Consider the following 17790-nt stretch of genomic DNA (forward strand, 5'->3'; position numbering starts at 1 on the left):
GAATGTCCAAATGTCCGAAATATTTGCGTACCCAAGGCTTTAGTACACCCTCCAGAATATTTTCGCGATAATATTCGGCATTTAATCTGATACCACGGTCGATTAATACGAGCGGAGAGCGAACATCGGCTGTTATGGCGGCCCACACCATCACCATGGCCGGCGCTTGAGTTCTGTTAGCCAACCGAAGGTGCACATTTTCAGCTGACCTCTTTGTCAAGTGGACAAGAAATGTTTACTCACCGGAGAAAACCAAATTCGGCAGTTCACCACTTTCGGCCAAGCGAATCAACTCTTTAGCTCTTTTGAGTCTATTTTCTATCTGTTGCGGTGTAAGTTCTTGCACTTTTTGGAATTTCAATGGCTTTACCCCGAGCTCATTTTTCAATATTTGCCGAATGGAATATTGCGATATGTTAAGCTCACGAGCCATTTTTCGGCCACTGCGACGCGGGTTTCGATCGAGTTGCTTCTTAACTTTTCGAGCCATTTCTGCTGATGTTGCTGTTTTCTTCCGTACAATTCCTCGACGTCGGGCTACGCAATCAGTTTAAAAAGATTTATTCACATTTAAATGCTGGAGTGCTCTAACGAGTGCGGTTTGCTGTTTGTTCATCTCACCCTGTACTGAAAAAATACTTTTCTCGGCCAGGAAGTTTTTGAAGATGTCTTTAAAAAAACAAGCCTCGAAATCCTTTAAACGTCACGATTTTTGGCCAAAAAGTCCTTGTACATGTTAAGCTGCACCCAAAATTGAATCAAGAATTTACAAAACTGGACCTAAACTTGATCAAAAATATTATCCCATTGTGGGGTAGTAATAATTATTTACAATTTTGCATGATTGTGAGTTGAGTTAGGGTTTATCAGAAAGAGCGGGCCGATTTTTCAGACTTGACCTATCTTAGCAAAGGTAAAGTCTTAAGAAAATCGAATATTGTTTTCACATTTTATGGGAAATATTTTTCTTCATTTAGTTCTATATTAAAATTTTTGCTTAGATTTGCCTCCTTTCGCATTATTTTCAATACCATTTGAAAACAGAAATTTTCATATCCAAATATTTTTTAAACAAAAAAAATGTGTCAAATTTTTTATTCACATTTTCCCCCTTTCACAACTAAGTTATGGTGATAGTCAATAGTTTACTAAAGAATATATTTATAAAAAATAAAAAAAACAACAAATTTTATATTTATTATAAATAAATAAAATTAATTTTAAATAAATAAACGTAAAACATTAAAATATATTTATAAATTTGTTTAATAAACTAAAAATGAAAAAAAAACAACAACAATGATAAAATGCTACACAGCAGCAATAAAACAAATTTTCCTATTCTGATAAAAATGAAGCTGTGTTAAACATATTTCGCAAAATAAATATAAAAAAACAAACAACAAAATATCACTCCATTACAAAACAAAAATGCTTAAAAAATCACCATAAAACGAATAGAAAATCAATCAACTCTTTAATGGATAGTTTCAATAAAAATTCATTGAGAATAAAAAATAAAAGAAATAAAATAAATATCTACATTCATACGCAACAACAACAACTACAGATCGTTCAACAACCAGAAAAATCCAAACAGAAAATAAAAATTATAATAGTAACAAAATATAAAACCAAAAACAAAATTAAAAAAAATGGAAATAAAATAACAATTTTTATCATTAGCAATGAAATTAAGAGAAATAATGAAGGAAAACTATAAAATAAAATAAAATAAAATAAAAAGAAAGAAAGAAAGAAGGATATACTATGAATGATGAGAATATAATAATAAACTCAAAAGATGAAATTAATTTGAAGATCGTTTTTTTACTGTAAGGGAAATTTGCGGGAGAAAAGGTGCTATCTACGCTATTTACTTGATTTACTATTTAAAGAGGTCAAAAGTTTTCATTCTGATATCATCAATAGGGAAGACTACGAAACATCTTGAGATCTGTAAATCTAGAAAATTCATAATTTTCAGCAATTATTCTAAATACTGTCCTAACGATTTCCTAAAATATATTCTTTAAACCCGCGATGTCTTACTAAAGTCCATTAAAATAAACTCACGATTATTCCTTCTAAAGTCTATTAAAACTATTTTCAACAAATCCACCATTAGTCCTCCTAAAGTCCATTAAAAATATTCTTTAAAAAGCCCCGAAAATAGTATTTCTAAGTTCATTCAAATATCCCATAAAAATACGCGAAAAATATTATTGAAAATCCATAACTACACATCTTGAAGTCTATAGGCTTTAGACTTGAAAAATAGTTAAACTAATGGTGTTCAAGTATTGCCTAAAAATTTAAAAACCTCTATTATTGATATTAGATTTCAATATCACCATTTGACGACATCTTCATAATTGCTTAGTCCATGTAGAAGAACTTTTAAAAATTATGATTTGATTGTATTATGATTTGATATTACTTCCAAATATTTCATTAACCACAAAATCTATCACGCCGCATGTGTGTTGACCATTAGCTGGAAAATAAAATTGTATTAAATTATTTTTAATACTTTAAGCAAAACAAGGTATTGTTTTATTGAGATAACATTTGGAATGGTATTAACAATTATAATTTATCTTATTTCGAAAGCTTTATTTCCAAAGACACTCCGGTAGGGTAGTACGGCAGTATTTCTTTGTAAAAAAGACAAAAAAGTATCAATACAAATGCTTATTTGAATCCAGTCAATGAAAACATATCTTTCAAAATAAGAAATACTTTTTTACAAACATTTTACAAACATACAAATATTTAATGTTAAATTTTAGTTAATAGTATGAGCTTCATAAGTAGTTAGTTTTCTTTTAAGTACATATTTTTGGTAACAATTCACTGGTACATTGTTGCTGTTTAGTAATCCTTTTTTTTAAATGCCATTTTAGTCATCTCTTGGCTGTGGATAGAATTGTGTTAGAGTTTTGGCAATTTCCTGAGCCAATTCCATGGATGAGGCAGCCAAAACACGTCTTGACATCATATCAAATTCACCACCAGCTGGATCAATAACAACACCGCCAGCTTCCCGCACAATAATATCGCCGGCACATACATCCCAAGCGTGAATGCCAAATTCATAATTAGCATCGGCAGCTCCCAAAGCAACCATGGACATGTTGAGGGCAGCAGAACCCAATACACGTAACCTAAGGAGGAAATAGATAGGAGAAGACATTAGTTGGGAATTAATTTTATATAAAATGGGAAAAAATACTCCTTAGTATTCTAAGTAGATTTTCTCGTAGAATTTGTATGTATACTTACCTATAGAAGGTAAGTAGATTTCCTCAATGAAGTTTAATAGATTGTCTCATAGAAAAGCTATATATAATATAGACCTCTGCATCCCATCTAAGGGAAGACCTACGGATTTTCTATGAGAAGATCTACAGATCTTCTATGGGAAGATCTACAGATCTTCAATGAGAAGATCTACAGATCTTCAATGAGAAGATCTACAGATCTTCTATGGGAAGATCTACAGATCTTCAATGAGAAGATCTACAGATCTTCAATGAGAAGATCTACAGATCTTTTATGGGAAGATCTACAGATCTTCTATGGGAAGATCTACAGATCTTCTATGGGAAGATATACAGATCTTCTATGGGAAGATCTACAGATCTTCAATGAGAAGATCTACAGATCTTCTATGGGAAGATCTACAGATCTTCAATGAGAAGATCTACAGATCTTCAATGAGAAGATCTACAGATCTTCTATGGGAAGATCTACAGATCTTCTATGGGAAGATCTACAGATCTTCTATGGGAAGATCTACAGATCTTCTATGAGAAGAAGATCTGCTATGAGAAGATCTACTGATCTGCTATGAGATGATCTACAGATCTTCAATGAGAAGATCTACTGATCTTCAATGAAAAGATCTACTGATCTTCAATGAAAAGATCTACAGATCTTCAATGAGAAGATCTACAGATCGCAAAAGAATATCTATCGAACCAATGGCGTCATTTAATTAAACTCCACTACTCACCCATGAGCCTTGGCGGCCATTTTCTGGAAATTCTCATTCACCACCTTCATTTTCTCCGGATCTCGGGTTGTACCGAATTCACTGGTTATCAATGCCTTGGCTAGGTCTTTTTGACCGCTGACTTTAATTGGCTTGCCATTATAGAAAGCTCCCTGACCGCGTCGAGCAGTGAAACGTTGTTGGAGCATCGGATTATATACAATGCCCAATTCGGTCACTTTGTTTACCACCAGACCTACCGAAATGCAAGAATGTGGAAAGGCATGTACAAAATTCATTGTACCATCGACGGGGTCAATGATCCAAGTGGGTGCATCGGTAAGTTTTTTGGGTGCTCCCTCGGCACTGCTTTCCTCCTCGCCAATGAATCTGAAATGGGGATAGACATTGTTAGTTGAAATTGAAAAAAGGATTCAAATAAAAAACCTAGTAATAAGAGTGAAATATTCCTCCAAAAATCAGCTTAGCCATACAGTTTATAAAGGATCTTGCTTATAAGTAGAATATATTTGCTTTAGGCTAGGAAACCTTCCTTATGGTGGAAAGAAGGCATTCCATATGGTTTCTTCAAATAGAAGATATTCCACAGATGGGAACTTTTTTCTTTATGTAAAAAGCTTTCTGTAGGATTTTTTTATAGATAAAATGTATTGTATAAGTCTTCCGTAGATAGGCGACTCACTGGTGGTCTGTAGAAAGAAGACATGCTTAAGGTAGACTATACACAGAAAAAATTCTATAGATAGACGACTATTCATAGGATTCCTATAGAAAGCCTTCGGAAACTTTTCCGTTGAAAAAAGGCAATAGACATTTGCAGGTTCTTCTATTAAAGATCTTTCATAGGAATATACTGGTTAGGAAGTCGGTGACTTTGGAGATTTCTGGCTTTGAAACTATGCATTTCCCAGACAATATCATCTAGAAACGTTTTCCTGCGGAATCATTTGTTTAATGGGCTCTACTGTATATTAAAAATAGTTTCTTACTTATGATCTGGAAATTGCTCCTTGATGCCGTTCATCAACAGGTTTTCCACTTCCTTATCTGTTTCGGTGACCAAATCAATATCGCCCTGTTTGCATACGAATTCTTGGCGTGTTTCATTGCGACGGGCTATTATCTGATTGAATGCGTGTGTGGGTGGGCGGCAATGGGGTGACCGGAAAATTTTGCAAAAAATCAATGATGTGCACAAATTTCTTAATTAGTAATGTAAACAATTGATAACATTCACTTTGTTATTCAACTCACAGCTCCTGCCTTGTTCACTAATTCATTGACCACTTCAAAGCATTTGTCAAGATCTACAGCAGCAGTCTCAGCCATTTTAGACAATTTACGATAGCAAACCAGAAACTTCGATGGGTAAGAAGCCAATAGTAAAGTTCTTCCGAACGCCAACACGATGTTTTAATTTATGAAAATTAGATTTAATTCTAACCGATACCGCAGCAACAACCACATCAACCGGAACGTAGTAATTGAATTAAAAGCTAACTACAAAGCTTATTTTAGAAAATCAACGCCGGTGAAATAGAAAATATAGACGGCAAAGGGAATTAATCAAGAACAGCTGATAGAGAAAAAAAGTATTTTGTTTTGAATTCTTTTGTATAGAATGGCATATAATAGAGAATGTGAAAAAGTTGCTGTGGATTTATAGGGCTGCCATCACAGATGTTTTTGTCATGCGCAAAATGCAGCGTTGCCACATGATAGACTGCTGCCTTGTTGTGGATTATTTAAGTTTAAAAACACCCAGAAGTAACGAGTAAATTAGAAATTTGTCATGGTTTACGCCCAAATAAAGATAAACAAATGTATCTTCCTGAGATATGGAACAAAAAAATGTTATTTTAATCTCATTATTGTGTTATTCTACATTATAAAACGTTTATTTATTATTGGAGCAAACATGACATTGTTTAACAAAGAGTAGAAAGCGAATAAGAACAGTCCAGCATAAAGTCTTGGTAAAGAACACCATTTCTTTACCGTTATAGTCGGAATAGGAATCGAACAATGTATTTTTTTCTGACAAAGCACACTCATTACGCTTTACAGTTGAGTTACACGAAAGTATATTGTACAGTGTAATGATGAAAGCAAACATATAACAAACATAAACATTGATATAAATACCATAATTACCCACTTTACCATAAATGTAGTTAGTGGACTTGGCAACAGGACATTAGAGGAAAGGCAAATATAATCCCCATTCGTGTCTAAAATATGGCAACACTACTTCCGTTGTGACAGTTCATAAATAAAAGCGCCAACAGTCGGTAGCGTTACTACGGGTGCAAAATTAAAGTGTGAAATACAGAGAAAATGAAAAAGTAAATTATAAATAAGTGCAGTACAAACATAGGCGACATTGCCGTAATTCGTTGCGTTATAAAATAAACTGAATTTTTGTGTGATAAATTAGTATAATTCGCGATGATTTTCCTCCCCTTACATCCAATGAGAAACGGGAGAAATTATAAGAACAGAGAATGTCAGTTGTGGTATTGCCAACATACAATGAGAGATCAATGTGCAATTGAAATGTATTTTTATGAATTTGGCTACAACTCTTTCGTTCTGACAGTTCACAAATAAAAGCGCCAACAGTCGGTCGAGTCATTGAAAGTGCAAAATAAAAGTGTAAAATTTAAAGAAAATACAAAAGTGAATGATAAATAAGTGATACACAAGAAGAGCCGATATTGCTGCGATATGTTGCGTGATAAAATAATCTGTGTTTTCACATGATAAATTAACAAAATTCGCAATTTATTTCCTTCCCTCACATCCAATAAGAAAACGGGAGAATTATAAGAACAGAGAATGTTCAGTTGCGGTATTGCCAATATACAATGTCGCCGAATAAGAAAATAATGTGCAATTTAATGGCAACATTACTTTTTTATTGATTGTTCATAAAGAAAGCGCCAACAGTCGGGAGAGTCATTGAGAGTGCAAAATTAATGTGTGAAATATGAAGAAAATACAAAAGTAACTGATAAATAAGTGCTGCACAAGAAGAGGCGACATTACTGTAATTCGTTGCATGATAAAATAAACTGTGTTTCTTGGCGATAAATTAAAATAAAACGGAATGTATTTCCGCCTTCTACAACCAATATAAAAAAAAGAGAAGAATTGTTAAAGCAGAGAATGCTCAGTTGTGGTATTGCCAACATACCTTTTTTGTAAAGAAGTCGGTAGAGTAATCAAAAGTGGCAAATTAATGTGTAAAATAGAAAAAAGACATTGCAGAGACGTATAACGATATGTGATAAATCAAATGAAAATGTTTGGTGATAAATTATCATGTTCCTAGTTTATTTTCTTTCCGTGCAACGACTGAGATAGGGAGAAACATAAAAGCAGAGAATATTCTGTCAGAGTGCTGCCAGCAAACAGTGTGTTCAGTGGGTTTTAATTGTTAGTATATTTATCGAATTTGGCAACATCTCAATAAAGAAAGACAGAAAGGCCAAAATGATCCACATAGGTGATATGGCAACAATACTTCCGTTGTGACAGTTCATATTAAAATGCGCCAAAAGTCGGTTGTCGCAAAAAGTGCTGAATTAAATCGTTAAAAATTAGTGAAAATCGAAAGGAAAATATAAAAATTTATGTATCAGAGATTATAAATGTGCAATATCATTATTTCTAGTTTATTTCCTAAACAACCATACAATGAGAAAGGGAGAGAAAGAGTGCTTCAGAGAATATTTGATGCCCATTGTATAGAGTTGCTAAATCGTAAAAATTATAATCATATTACAATCATATTACAATAAAAACGGGAAAAATACAATAAACAGATGCGTCGGGATGACAATTCAAAATGTGAAAACTTTTTAAGAATACATCAATTGAAACCAATTATTTTAAAAGTATAAACTATTAGCTACTGGATTAAGCAGGAATAACGTCAATACTCCGTATTACAAATTAAGAATGATGACGACCGCTGCATTGCAAATATCAATAGTAAATAGAGTAAAGAAAGAGAGAGAGAGAGAGAGAGTAACTTGTGGAACATAATATCAAAAATAAAATGAGTGTCTAAAGTTTCAATACCATTAAAAACTGTGACAACACTACTTCAGTTGTGACAGTTCATAAGTTCATAATCTTTTACCAACGAAGTTGTTTTGAAAACAGACAATTTAAAATTGAAAATTTAAAGATAAAAAATTATTTCTCACTCTGTAAAGAGAGGCAAAAAACACTTGTAATATATATTATATATATTTTGTTATTTCAAAACACATACAATCACAAAAAAATTTTGAGGCTCTCTGCCTTGCCCTGCTATAAACGGATGCGTCGGGATGACAATTCAATATTTTTGTGAAAATGTGAAAAATTTTAACTAAATAAAAAAAAATTAAATAAAAAAAATTAATCCAAATGTATAAACTATTAGCTACTGAATAAATCAGGAATACAATACTCCGTATTACAAATTACGCATAATGAAGACCACTTCCCTGAAAATAGCAACAGTGAATAGGGTAAAGAAAGTAAAGAGAGAGAACATAATATCAGAAATGAGTGTCTTAAGTTTCAATACCATTAAAAACTACGACAACACCATTTCCGTTGTGATAGTTCACAAGAAAATGCGCCAAAAATATGTAGTCACATAGGTGCTTTATTAAATAAATATTATAATTGAAAAAAATGTAAAATTAATTAAAAAGTAAATTACATCGCGGTAAAAAGTTCCTGTGGAAGTATAATGTGGGTTGCTTTGTAAACATATAAATGTAAATAAAGAATGAAAAATGAAAGAAAATCAAATATTTTATGAAGAATATCAATCTGTGTGTAATAAAGTATAATGAATATATAAAATTATGCAAATATTGGAAAATAATTTTAATGGCATTATTAAAATGATAAAGTGAAATTAAGTGAAATATTTAATTAAAAAAATAAATAATATATATTATATATGAAGTCTGAGCGTCTATAAAATAATTTGTAATAATGAAATGTGTACAAATAATTATTTATAATATAAAATATCAGGAAACTTTTTATAGAAATTAAATATGACAATGAATGAATATTAAAAAATATATAAAAATAATTAAATTATTTAAAAAATATTTTTTAACTTTGAAAAGAATGTGAAATTTATTATATTAAAATATAGAGAAAAAAGCAAGTGTTGAAAATGAATATAAATGGTCTTATTAAAATGTAGAAATATAAAAGAAAATATAAAAAATAGAAAGTGAAAAATATATTGAAAAAAAAATATTATTATGTGTGAAATGTGATAGTCTAAGAAATAATTTTTAATGGTGGAAAATTATATAAATGCTCCATCACTCGAGATAGCCGTTTCTGTCAATATCAAATGCTAGAAGCAGTGCATCTCAAACTATTGGTGCTGAACAACATTACTTGCGAAACCCGCTGATCGGTAAGGTAAGTGTATCTTTTTTATTACAAAAACAAAAAACAAACATTGATATAGTTAAATAACATACATTATTTAAATTTTTACCTCTGGACTTTTAAATAAATCTTTGTAATAGTTTTTTATTCGTGAATGCAATAATTTATTGTCGTTTTATATAGCAACATCTTTGTACCCTCCACCATACAGGGTGAGATAAAAACTGCAGCAAAGTCAAAAGACATAATATTTACATCTTTTGTTTTAATTTTATTGAATGGAAGCAAAAAATGTCGGAAATATCATCAAATTTTAGAATAAGTATAGATTTGTTCGAATTGGTCACCTTTGGCACGAATTATGGCCTTCAAATGGCCAATGAAACCGTCACACGCTGCCCGAATGTTGCTCTGCGGTATTTTGGCCCATTTCTGGCAAAGCGCTTGCTTGAGGTGACGGACACTTGGTATTTTTTAGTGCCAACCTTACTTTCCAAAATAATCCAGACACAATAGTCCAACGGATTAGTATCCGGAGATTTTGATGATCATTGTGCTCTGAAATTAAGCGAATAACCTCATTTTGTAACCATTCTTGGGTGGCGCGTGTTGAGTGCGATGGTGCTGAGTCCTGTTGGCATGTCCAAGGTCTGCGGGTAAAATGTTTGAGTGCCCATTTCTTTAATACGGCCTCCAGAATTTTTTGCAATAATATTGGGCATTTATTCTGATGCCACGGTCGATTAATACGAGCGGAGAGAGACCATCGGCTGTTATGGCGGCCCACACCATCACCATGGCCGGCGCTTGAGTTCTGGTGGGAAACCGAATGTGCACATTTTCACCTGACCTCTTTGACAAGTAAACACCATCATTTTGTTTGTTTAAAAACTGCTGGACAACGAATGTTTTCTCATCGGAGAAAACCAATTTCGGCAGTTCACCACTTTCGGACAAGCGTCTATGTTCTTTCTTTTACGGTGAAAGTTCTTGCACTTTTTGGAATTTCAATGGCCCCAATTCATTTTTCAATATTTGCCGAATGGAATATTGCGATATGTTCAGCTTAAGATCCATTTTTCGGCCACTGAGACGCGGGTTTCGATCTTCTTTACTTTTCGAATCATTTCCGCTGATGTTGCTGTTTTCTTCCGTCCACTTCCTTGACGTCGGGCTACGCTACCAGTATCACGGTAACGAGCGATGGTACGAGACACAAAAGATTTATTTAGATTTAAATGCTGGAGTGCTCTAACTAAAGCCACTTGGGGTTTTCCAGCCAAATATAAAGAAATCACACTATTACGCTTAAATTCCATTACGAATAACTTTTTTCTGGAAAATTTTCACCAAAATGCTTTTGTACGCTTGTAGCAGCTGTCGGAAGAGTGAAGTTGGTTGCCGTTTTTTCATCTCACTATGTATATTCTGGATCAGCGTAAAATTCTAAGCCGACTTAGCGATGTCCGTCTGTCTATCTGTCTGTCTTTCGTGTATACTTTGCCAGTAGATAGGTTGGTTCGTAAATGGGTTTTCGTATGGCCCCCATATAACTCTATCTCCCAATATTCAGCATTTTCATGGTCTTAGCGACATTATTCACCAGATTTTTTTTTTTCGAATTTCGTACTTAAAGCTCCTAATGGGTACTACAGCTATGACAAAAAATTACGTCTTCGTATAGCCCCTGTATAACGGTTTTAATTTAAATGGGATTTTTCGGATTTTTTTTGGAAATGGTTAAGATCCTTCCAAATGGTGGCTGCTTTTTTTACTTGTTAATAGCTACCTTCAATGAGAATTTGCTGAAGTTCCAGAAGTACTATAAATGCTCTTATGGATTATTTATAGCCACACTCTACCTGTACTCGAATAAACAACACATTATTACTTTTTGTTTAATTCACATTTATAATTTATTTCGTAACTCCTTTCATCTATTTTACATACGTACAATCTTTTATGAACAATTCATTCGCTGTCATGTCATTAATAACAATATTGGAATTCAATATTTTCATATACATACATGTAATAATATAATAATATTTTTAGTGTGTGTGTGTAATTCATAAAACGTTGCTCAATCAAATTTCAACAATTATTATTTATTTATTTTATTTTTGTTTTTCAAACCAACAAAATTTGCCATTTTTACGTCATCATTATTCCTCAAATGTTGAATAGTATGTTTGTCGATTGTATATTTAGGTATGTATGCATTTAGTTTATGTTGGTTGGTAGTGCTTAGCAAATTTTCTATGCTACATACGTTTTTTTCTTTAAATTATAATAATACTTGTTCATATTTAATATTTATATATAGTTTATAAATAATAAAATAATTATATATATTTGTTTAAAATTACAAATCATTTTTTCAAATACGATTCTTTTGTTTAGCATTATATGATATGTATTCGTTGCTGGAAGTCTTCAACATAGGTTTTTGCTTACATTTTAATTTCTCCTTGCCAATTATAATTACTAAATATCTATAAAAATTTTGGAACGTTTTGTTAAAACGTTTTACCAAATGTGTTTATTACTATTTTTTTGTTTTGCAAATTGATATGTTTTTTTGCTGAGAAACAATGAATTATTTTAAATATTTTTTTAGGAATGTCATAAGTATTTTACTTTTAAATAACTAAAAACGATATGTATTAAATGAGCACATTTATATCCCCAAGGTTGAAATTATTTATTTTGAAAAAAAAAAAAGAATTTATATAAATGTAATGTGAATTTTACTTACCTTAATCAATAGAACCTACCTACATTGCAGACACGTTAAATTGTTGATTTAAAATGTTTTAATATCCACCGACAACAGTGTAGTTATTCTTCAGGTCAACGTGTTAGCTTTGACACGTTCAAAAAGCCCGGCTATCAATATCTCTCATGCACAAAGTGCCCAGCAAGCGCTATTCGTAATCTAATAGTTAGAGTTTCCAAATATTGCACTGCGTTATCTTTATTTATTGCCATTGAAATAGTTTGTAGAAAATCTTTATAAAATCCTCGATTTTAAGCCTGCAAATAACTTAAAAATGTTCTCTTCAACCTATAGATATTTCTCAAAAAGTGACCTACAGCTGATCCTCAAAAATTCTTCATGTATATTAAGCCACAAAATTCAAAAATTCCTTTTAAATACCAATATTATAGATCTCCTGTAGATCTACAAATTTCAAAATTTCTTTTTAAAATTCACGATCGTTCTCGAAAATTTCTTATAAAATCCACTATTATAGGCCTATATGTTTCTTTAAAAATCCACGATTTGGATGTTTTTCAAAAACTCTTTTATAGATCAGTTTTGAAAGACTTGTTATACTCTTATCATCGGGACCTAGACGCTCGCATATTAAACGACTGTTGCTTCGTCCGAAATGTGGCTGAGATTCCAACGATGGAATTTTGCTGAAGGGTTCGCGGCTAGGCAGCTCGTACGAGTTGATTTAAAGTGGCTTTGAACAACTTACTGATATAAAATGATTGAAAATCTGGATAGGTTTATGAAACTCATACCATTGGGTATATAAAATTGGCTGATTCTTTAATGTAGACGCAGTTTACCTATTAGTTATGGACAACTCCTTACAAGCCTATGGTAAGTGGTGTTGTAAAGTTGCTTGCTCAACTCATAGAGATGACGTAAAACCCGATTTCAGATAAGATACAAACTTAATTCGAGAGTGAAAAAAACTTCCGAACGGGAGTGATCGAAGAATACGAGTCTTACGTTACTTTTCACTGTTTTTATACCCTACACCACAATGTGGTCAGGGTTTTATGTCTTTGCGTATTGTTTGTAACAGGCAAGAGGAAACGAGATAGACCCATAGTTCCTTTTGATGAACTGCGTAGAATCACACTCTGACTCGATTTATGGATGTCTGCCTGTCCATGTATTTTTGTAAACAAAGTGCAAAGTGCGATCCAGATGAAATTTTGCACAAGTCATTTGGACGAATTGAAATTGGAGATAATTGGACAAAATTTAGATATATAGTTCCCATAAATATCTTCGTCCGATTTGCCTTTTATTGTGCACCAAACATGCAATAGTAGCCCAAATGGAATGGGCACCTACGACCAAATTGAGCCTAGAAACCAGTATGTCAAATTAGGTGAAAATCGGTGAAAATCGGCTATAGCTCCAATATATATTGCTCATCCGATTTTTCCAGGAAACGATATTCCAGGAAATATATCAAATAAGACTCAGAAATATCTTTCTCAAATTTGATCGAGACCGGTTCAGATTTGCATATAGCTCCCATATATATCTTTTTCCGATTTCAAGTTAATTGTGAACCAAATATTATAGGCCGGAATTGAAAAGGAACAAATGCCTCGGCAAATTTAGTAGAAATCGATTCTTTCCTCTCATATATTTGTTCCTTTGGAATTAAAATTGCGGTTGTAAGATTTAGAAGACTTTCCAAAAGAATGTTAGTGTTATTTAATTCTTTGGTTCCTCTTCTATTGAGCTTACGATCTCGTCACTTGGGTAAAAAATGTTTTTTGTCATAGAAGTTATTTTTAAAATAACTTCTGGGGAGAATATCCCAGACAAAAAACAAGGGAACTGATGAGGATTGGTGGCTCTTTCCGAAACCTAGGTATTCCCTGCCTTACCCCCTGGTAAACATTACCATCGTTCTCCACTAATAAACAAACGTTGTTTTATAAAAACAACAATAAAGGGATAAAGCCTGACCATTTTGCAACAACAAAATACTACTATGTTTGTTCGGGATAAACAAGCCACACTGTTCTATTATAACTATTATCATAGTTGGTATGATTAAATTCTCACAAATTCCTCATAAAAACTGTTATTTGTTATGTGAAGCTCTACTAAATACGCAAAGGGGTGTAGGGTATCATAAAATTCTCCCTGCCCGACCTTAAGACTTTCTTTACTGGTTTTTTGCTGACTTACTCCCACATGAATCGTAGCTCATGGCCTAGAAAAAATAAAGTATACTCGAATTGCTTTTTATCATACTCGCATCAGGACTCCTGCTCTAGTTCGTTCTCTACTCGAATTTGAGTGAGTATTTTTAGGCTTTATTAATGTTGGAGACAATTTTTATGTGCGCAGCGCGAAGTTTGAAGCGGGCATCGAATGAATCACCAAGGCTTTAAATACAACTCAAAGAAGGGGTCCTTTAGGACACAACTTTTCTAGTTCTCCTGGCAAAAAATTTCTTGGGTGAAAGTTGTTTCATTAAACTTATTTGAGCCAGTTGGTCCGTTAATTAACCTTTTCTTAGGGACGGCTTTTGTCAACAAATGTCAGGGTTTTCAGGGTTAGGCTGTAGATGTGAGTTTTAGGAGCAATAAAATCAATTGTCCGTCGCGAAATTGTCACCCAGTGAGATTAAAAAACTAAGACTGTTGTTATTTCTAAGCCACTCGTTCGACAGCTGTTAAAATTATTTCAGTGACAGCTCATTATATTGTTTACAAGCGTACAAAAGCATATTGGTGAGAATTTTCCAGAAAAAAAGTTATTCGTGATGGAATTCAAGCGTGACAGTGCGATTTCTTTATATTTGGCTGCAAAACCTCAAGTGGCTATCGTTAGAGCACTCCAGCATTTAAATATAAATAAATTTTTTGTGCAACGTTAATTCCCTCTGGGTCACTGGACACTTGTAATAACTTTCTCCCACAAATATTATATCAAGTATAGAATATCGAATATCAAATATAGAATATCGTGTTGTTTTTTTTTTTTCCTCTCCTTGCTACAAAACAATATTGTACTCAACCCGGAGCTCGTCCAAACGAATAGTAAAGTTGTATTTTTCACACCGATTTCAAACAAAATGTTGCATCTGTTTTAGCCTTTAATGTAAAGAAGTTCTGCTATGGTAATCTTCAGATTCTGGTATCTACAGGAGATGATTGACGAAGCTCACTACGTTAACTCTACATTTCTGACAGCTGCTAATTTTGACAATTTTTCAAGAATAATCCGAATTATTGACAATTTGTAGATCTTCTATGGGAAGGTTTATGTTTCAATTCTATGAGATACATTGTGAAGAAACTGGTGCAAGTTTACCAAAAAATAATCTATTTAACGAACGACCAACAGTTTTAAACTCGAAAAGAGACGTTTCAAATGATACAATTTTTCATGCTGTTTTTTTTTTTTTTAATTAATATTATTGCTTTTATGTATGGTGACTTACAAAATACAATACGAGCTGAAGAACCGACGATACCTCAAACAGAATAAGAGCACATCACGTTGTAACCAAGTCAGGACCATGAGTGTTATTCTTTTGTGGTAATGCGTAAAGCTTTGATTCTGTTTCGGTCTTTGAATAACATTTAAGAAAAAAACAAGTAAAAAAACATTAAGTTCGGCCGGGCCAAACTTTTAATACCCTCCACCTTAGGGTAAAATAACCATTAGAAGAAATGTGGCAAAAACCATTAAAATGCCGATTATGGGGAGGTACCGTAATATGGGGGCTACACCAAAACGTGGACCTATAATTACAATGTTTCGCCACACGAACTAGGACCCATTATGGCCCACAAATACCAATTTTTAGACAAATCAGTGAAAAAATGTGGCAAAAACCATCAAAATACCGAATATCGGGAGGTACCTTTATATGGGGGCTATATCAAATAATGGACCCATGCATGCAATGTTTCGCCACCGAAGCTGGAACCAATTATGACCAACAAATACCAAATTTCAGACAAATCCGTGAAAAAAATGTGGCAAAAATCATCAAATTACCGAATATCGGGAGGTCCCGTTATATGGGGGCTATACCAAAACGTGGACCTATAATTACAATGTTTCGCCACACGAACTAGGACCCATTATGACCCACAAATACCAATTTTTAGGCAAATCAGTAAAAAATGTGGCAAAAACCATCAAAATACCGAATATCGGGAGGTACCGTTATATGAGGGCTATACCAAATCATGGACCCATACATGCAATGTTTCGCCACCGGAGCTGGAACCCATTATGACCAACAAATACCGATTTTCAGACAAATCCGTGAAAAAATGTTGCAAAAATCATCAAATTACCGAATATCTGGAGGTACCGTTATATGGGGGCTATACCAAATTTTGGACCCATACATGCAATGTTTTGCCACACGCTCAGGGACCTGCTATGACCTATAAATACCAATTTTAAGACAAATCCGTGAAAAAACGTGGCATAAATCATCAAAATACCGAATATCGGGAGGTACCGTTATATGGGGACTATACCAGAACGTGGACCGATATATCTCATTTTCAATACCAACCATCCTAGATACAATGCAAATAGCTCTGCTAAATTTTGGAGCTTTACGTCAAATAATGTGGGCTGTATCGTGATTTCAACAGACAGACAGACAGACGGACATCGTTAAATCGACTTAGAATTTTATGCTGATTATGAATATATATACTTTATGGGGTCTAAGACGAATATTTAAGGATGTTACAAACGGAATGACAAAGTTAATATACCCTCCTTTCCAAGTTGGAGGGTATAAAAAGAACACACACATAACAAATACAGTGTAAGCAAAATTGTATCATGCGAAGCCTCTTACTACAAAAATATAACAATAATAGTGAGCCAAAAAACAACAACAATTATGATATGGTTTTTTTAGAAGAATATAGTTTTATGTTTCTGTTTATTGTATAGTATATTTATTCATATTAAACTAGTTGATTACTTTTCTTTATTGTTTGTAAACTTAAGGACAATGGTTGTACATAAAATGTAATTTGTGGTTTACTGTATTCGGTGTGTTTGGTTAAAACAAAATATTCTAATTGGATAGAACATAAAAGGACAGAATAATATAAAATAAATGAAACTAATTTCAACATTACCAAAAAAAAAATGAAAACAGTACATCAATAATAAATTATGTGAATGTAACACAATAACAAACGAAATAATAAAAATCTAGAAAATTATCTAGAATTCACAAAGTACAACTACATGCATCTACGAGATACATATTTAAATATATAGGATCTACACACATGATTTTTGTAACTTACTGAGATGTTAAGCTACAGTTTTATTTTTTGTTTCTAGTGTGTGTGTGTGTGTTTTAACACATAATCACAAGTATTTGTATATATTGTTTTATTTCTTTTTTTGTTATAGGAAAATAAGTTTGAATGTGCAGAAGTTTAAAGCTAATTTATATAGTTTAGTGTACAAAAATTAGTTATTTTTAGGAAAAAGTTTTTCAAAATGAAAACAATTGATTTTGGTAGAATATAACCTAAAATAATTTTAGGAACACAATCTCACAAAATTGTAATCCAAAAATCCTTCTTGA

The 17790-nt window shown here is 32.7% G+C and overlaps 1 protein-coding gene across 1 annotated transcript; it reads right to left on the reverse strand.

Annotated features, from left to right (window-relative positions):
- Positions 1–2520: 2520 nt before the first annotated feature.
- Positions 2521–5519, reverse strand: LOC101895902 (inositol monophosphatase 1). Its single transcript, XM_005183093.4, has 4 exons — positions 5273–5519; positions 5008–5141; positions 4019–4387; positions 2521–3167 (listed from the first exon to the last, which is right to left on the reverse strand). The coding sequence occupies exons 1-4, from the start codon at positions 5345–5347 to the stop codon at positions 2903–2905; spliced, it is 843 nt and encodes a 280-aa protein (XP_005183150.1). The 5' UTR covers positions 5348–5519; the 3' UTR covers positions 2521–2902.
- Between the last annotated feature and the right edge of the window lie 12271 nt (positions 5520–17790).

Source organism: Musca domestica, unplaced genomic scaffold, assembly GCF_030504385.1.
Source record: "Musca domestica strain aabys unplaced genomic scaffold, Musca_domestica.polishedcontigs.V.1.1 38, whole genome shotgun sequence".
Classification (NCBI taxonomy): Eukaryota; Metazoa; Arthropoda; class Insecta; order Diptera; family Muscidae; genus Musca; species Musca domestica.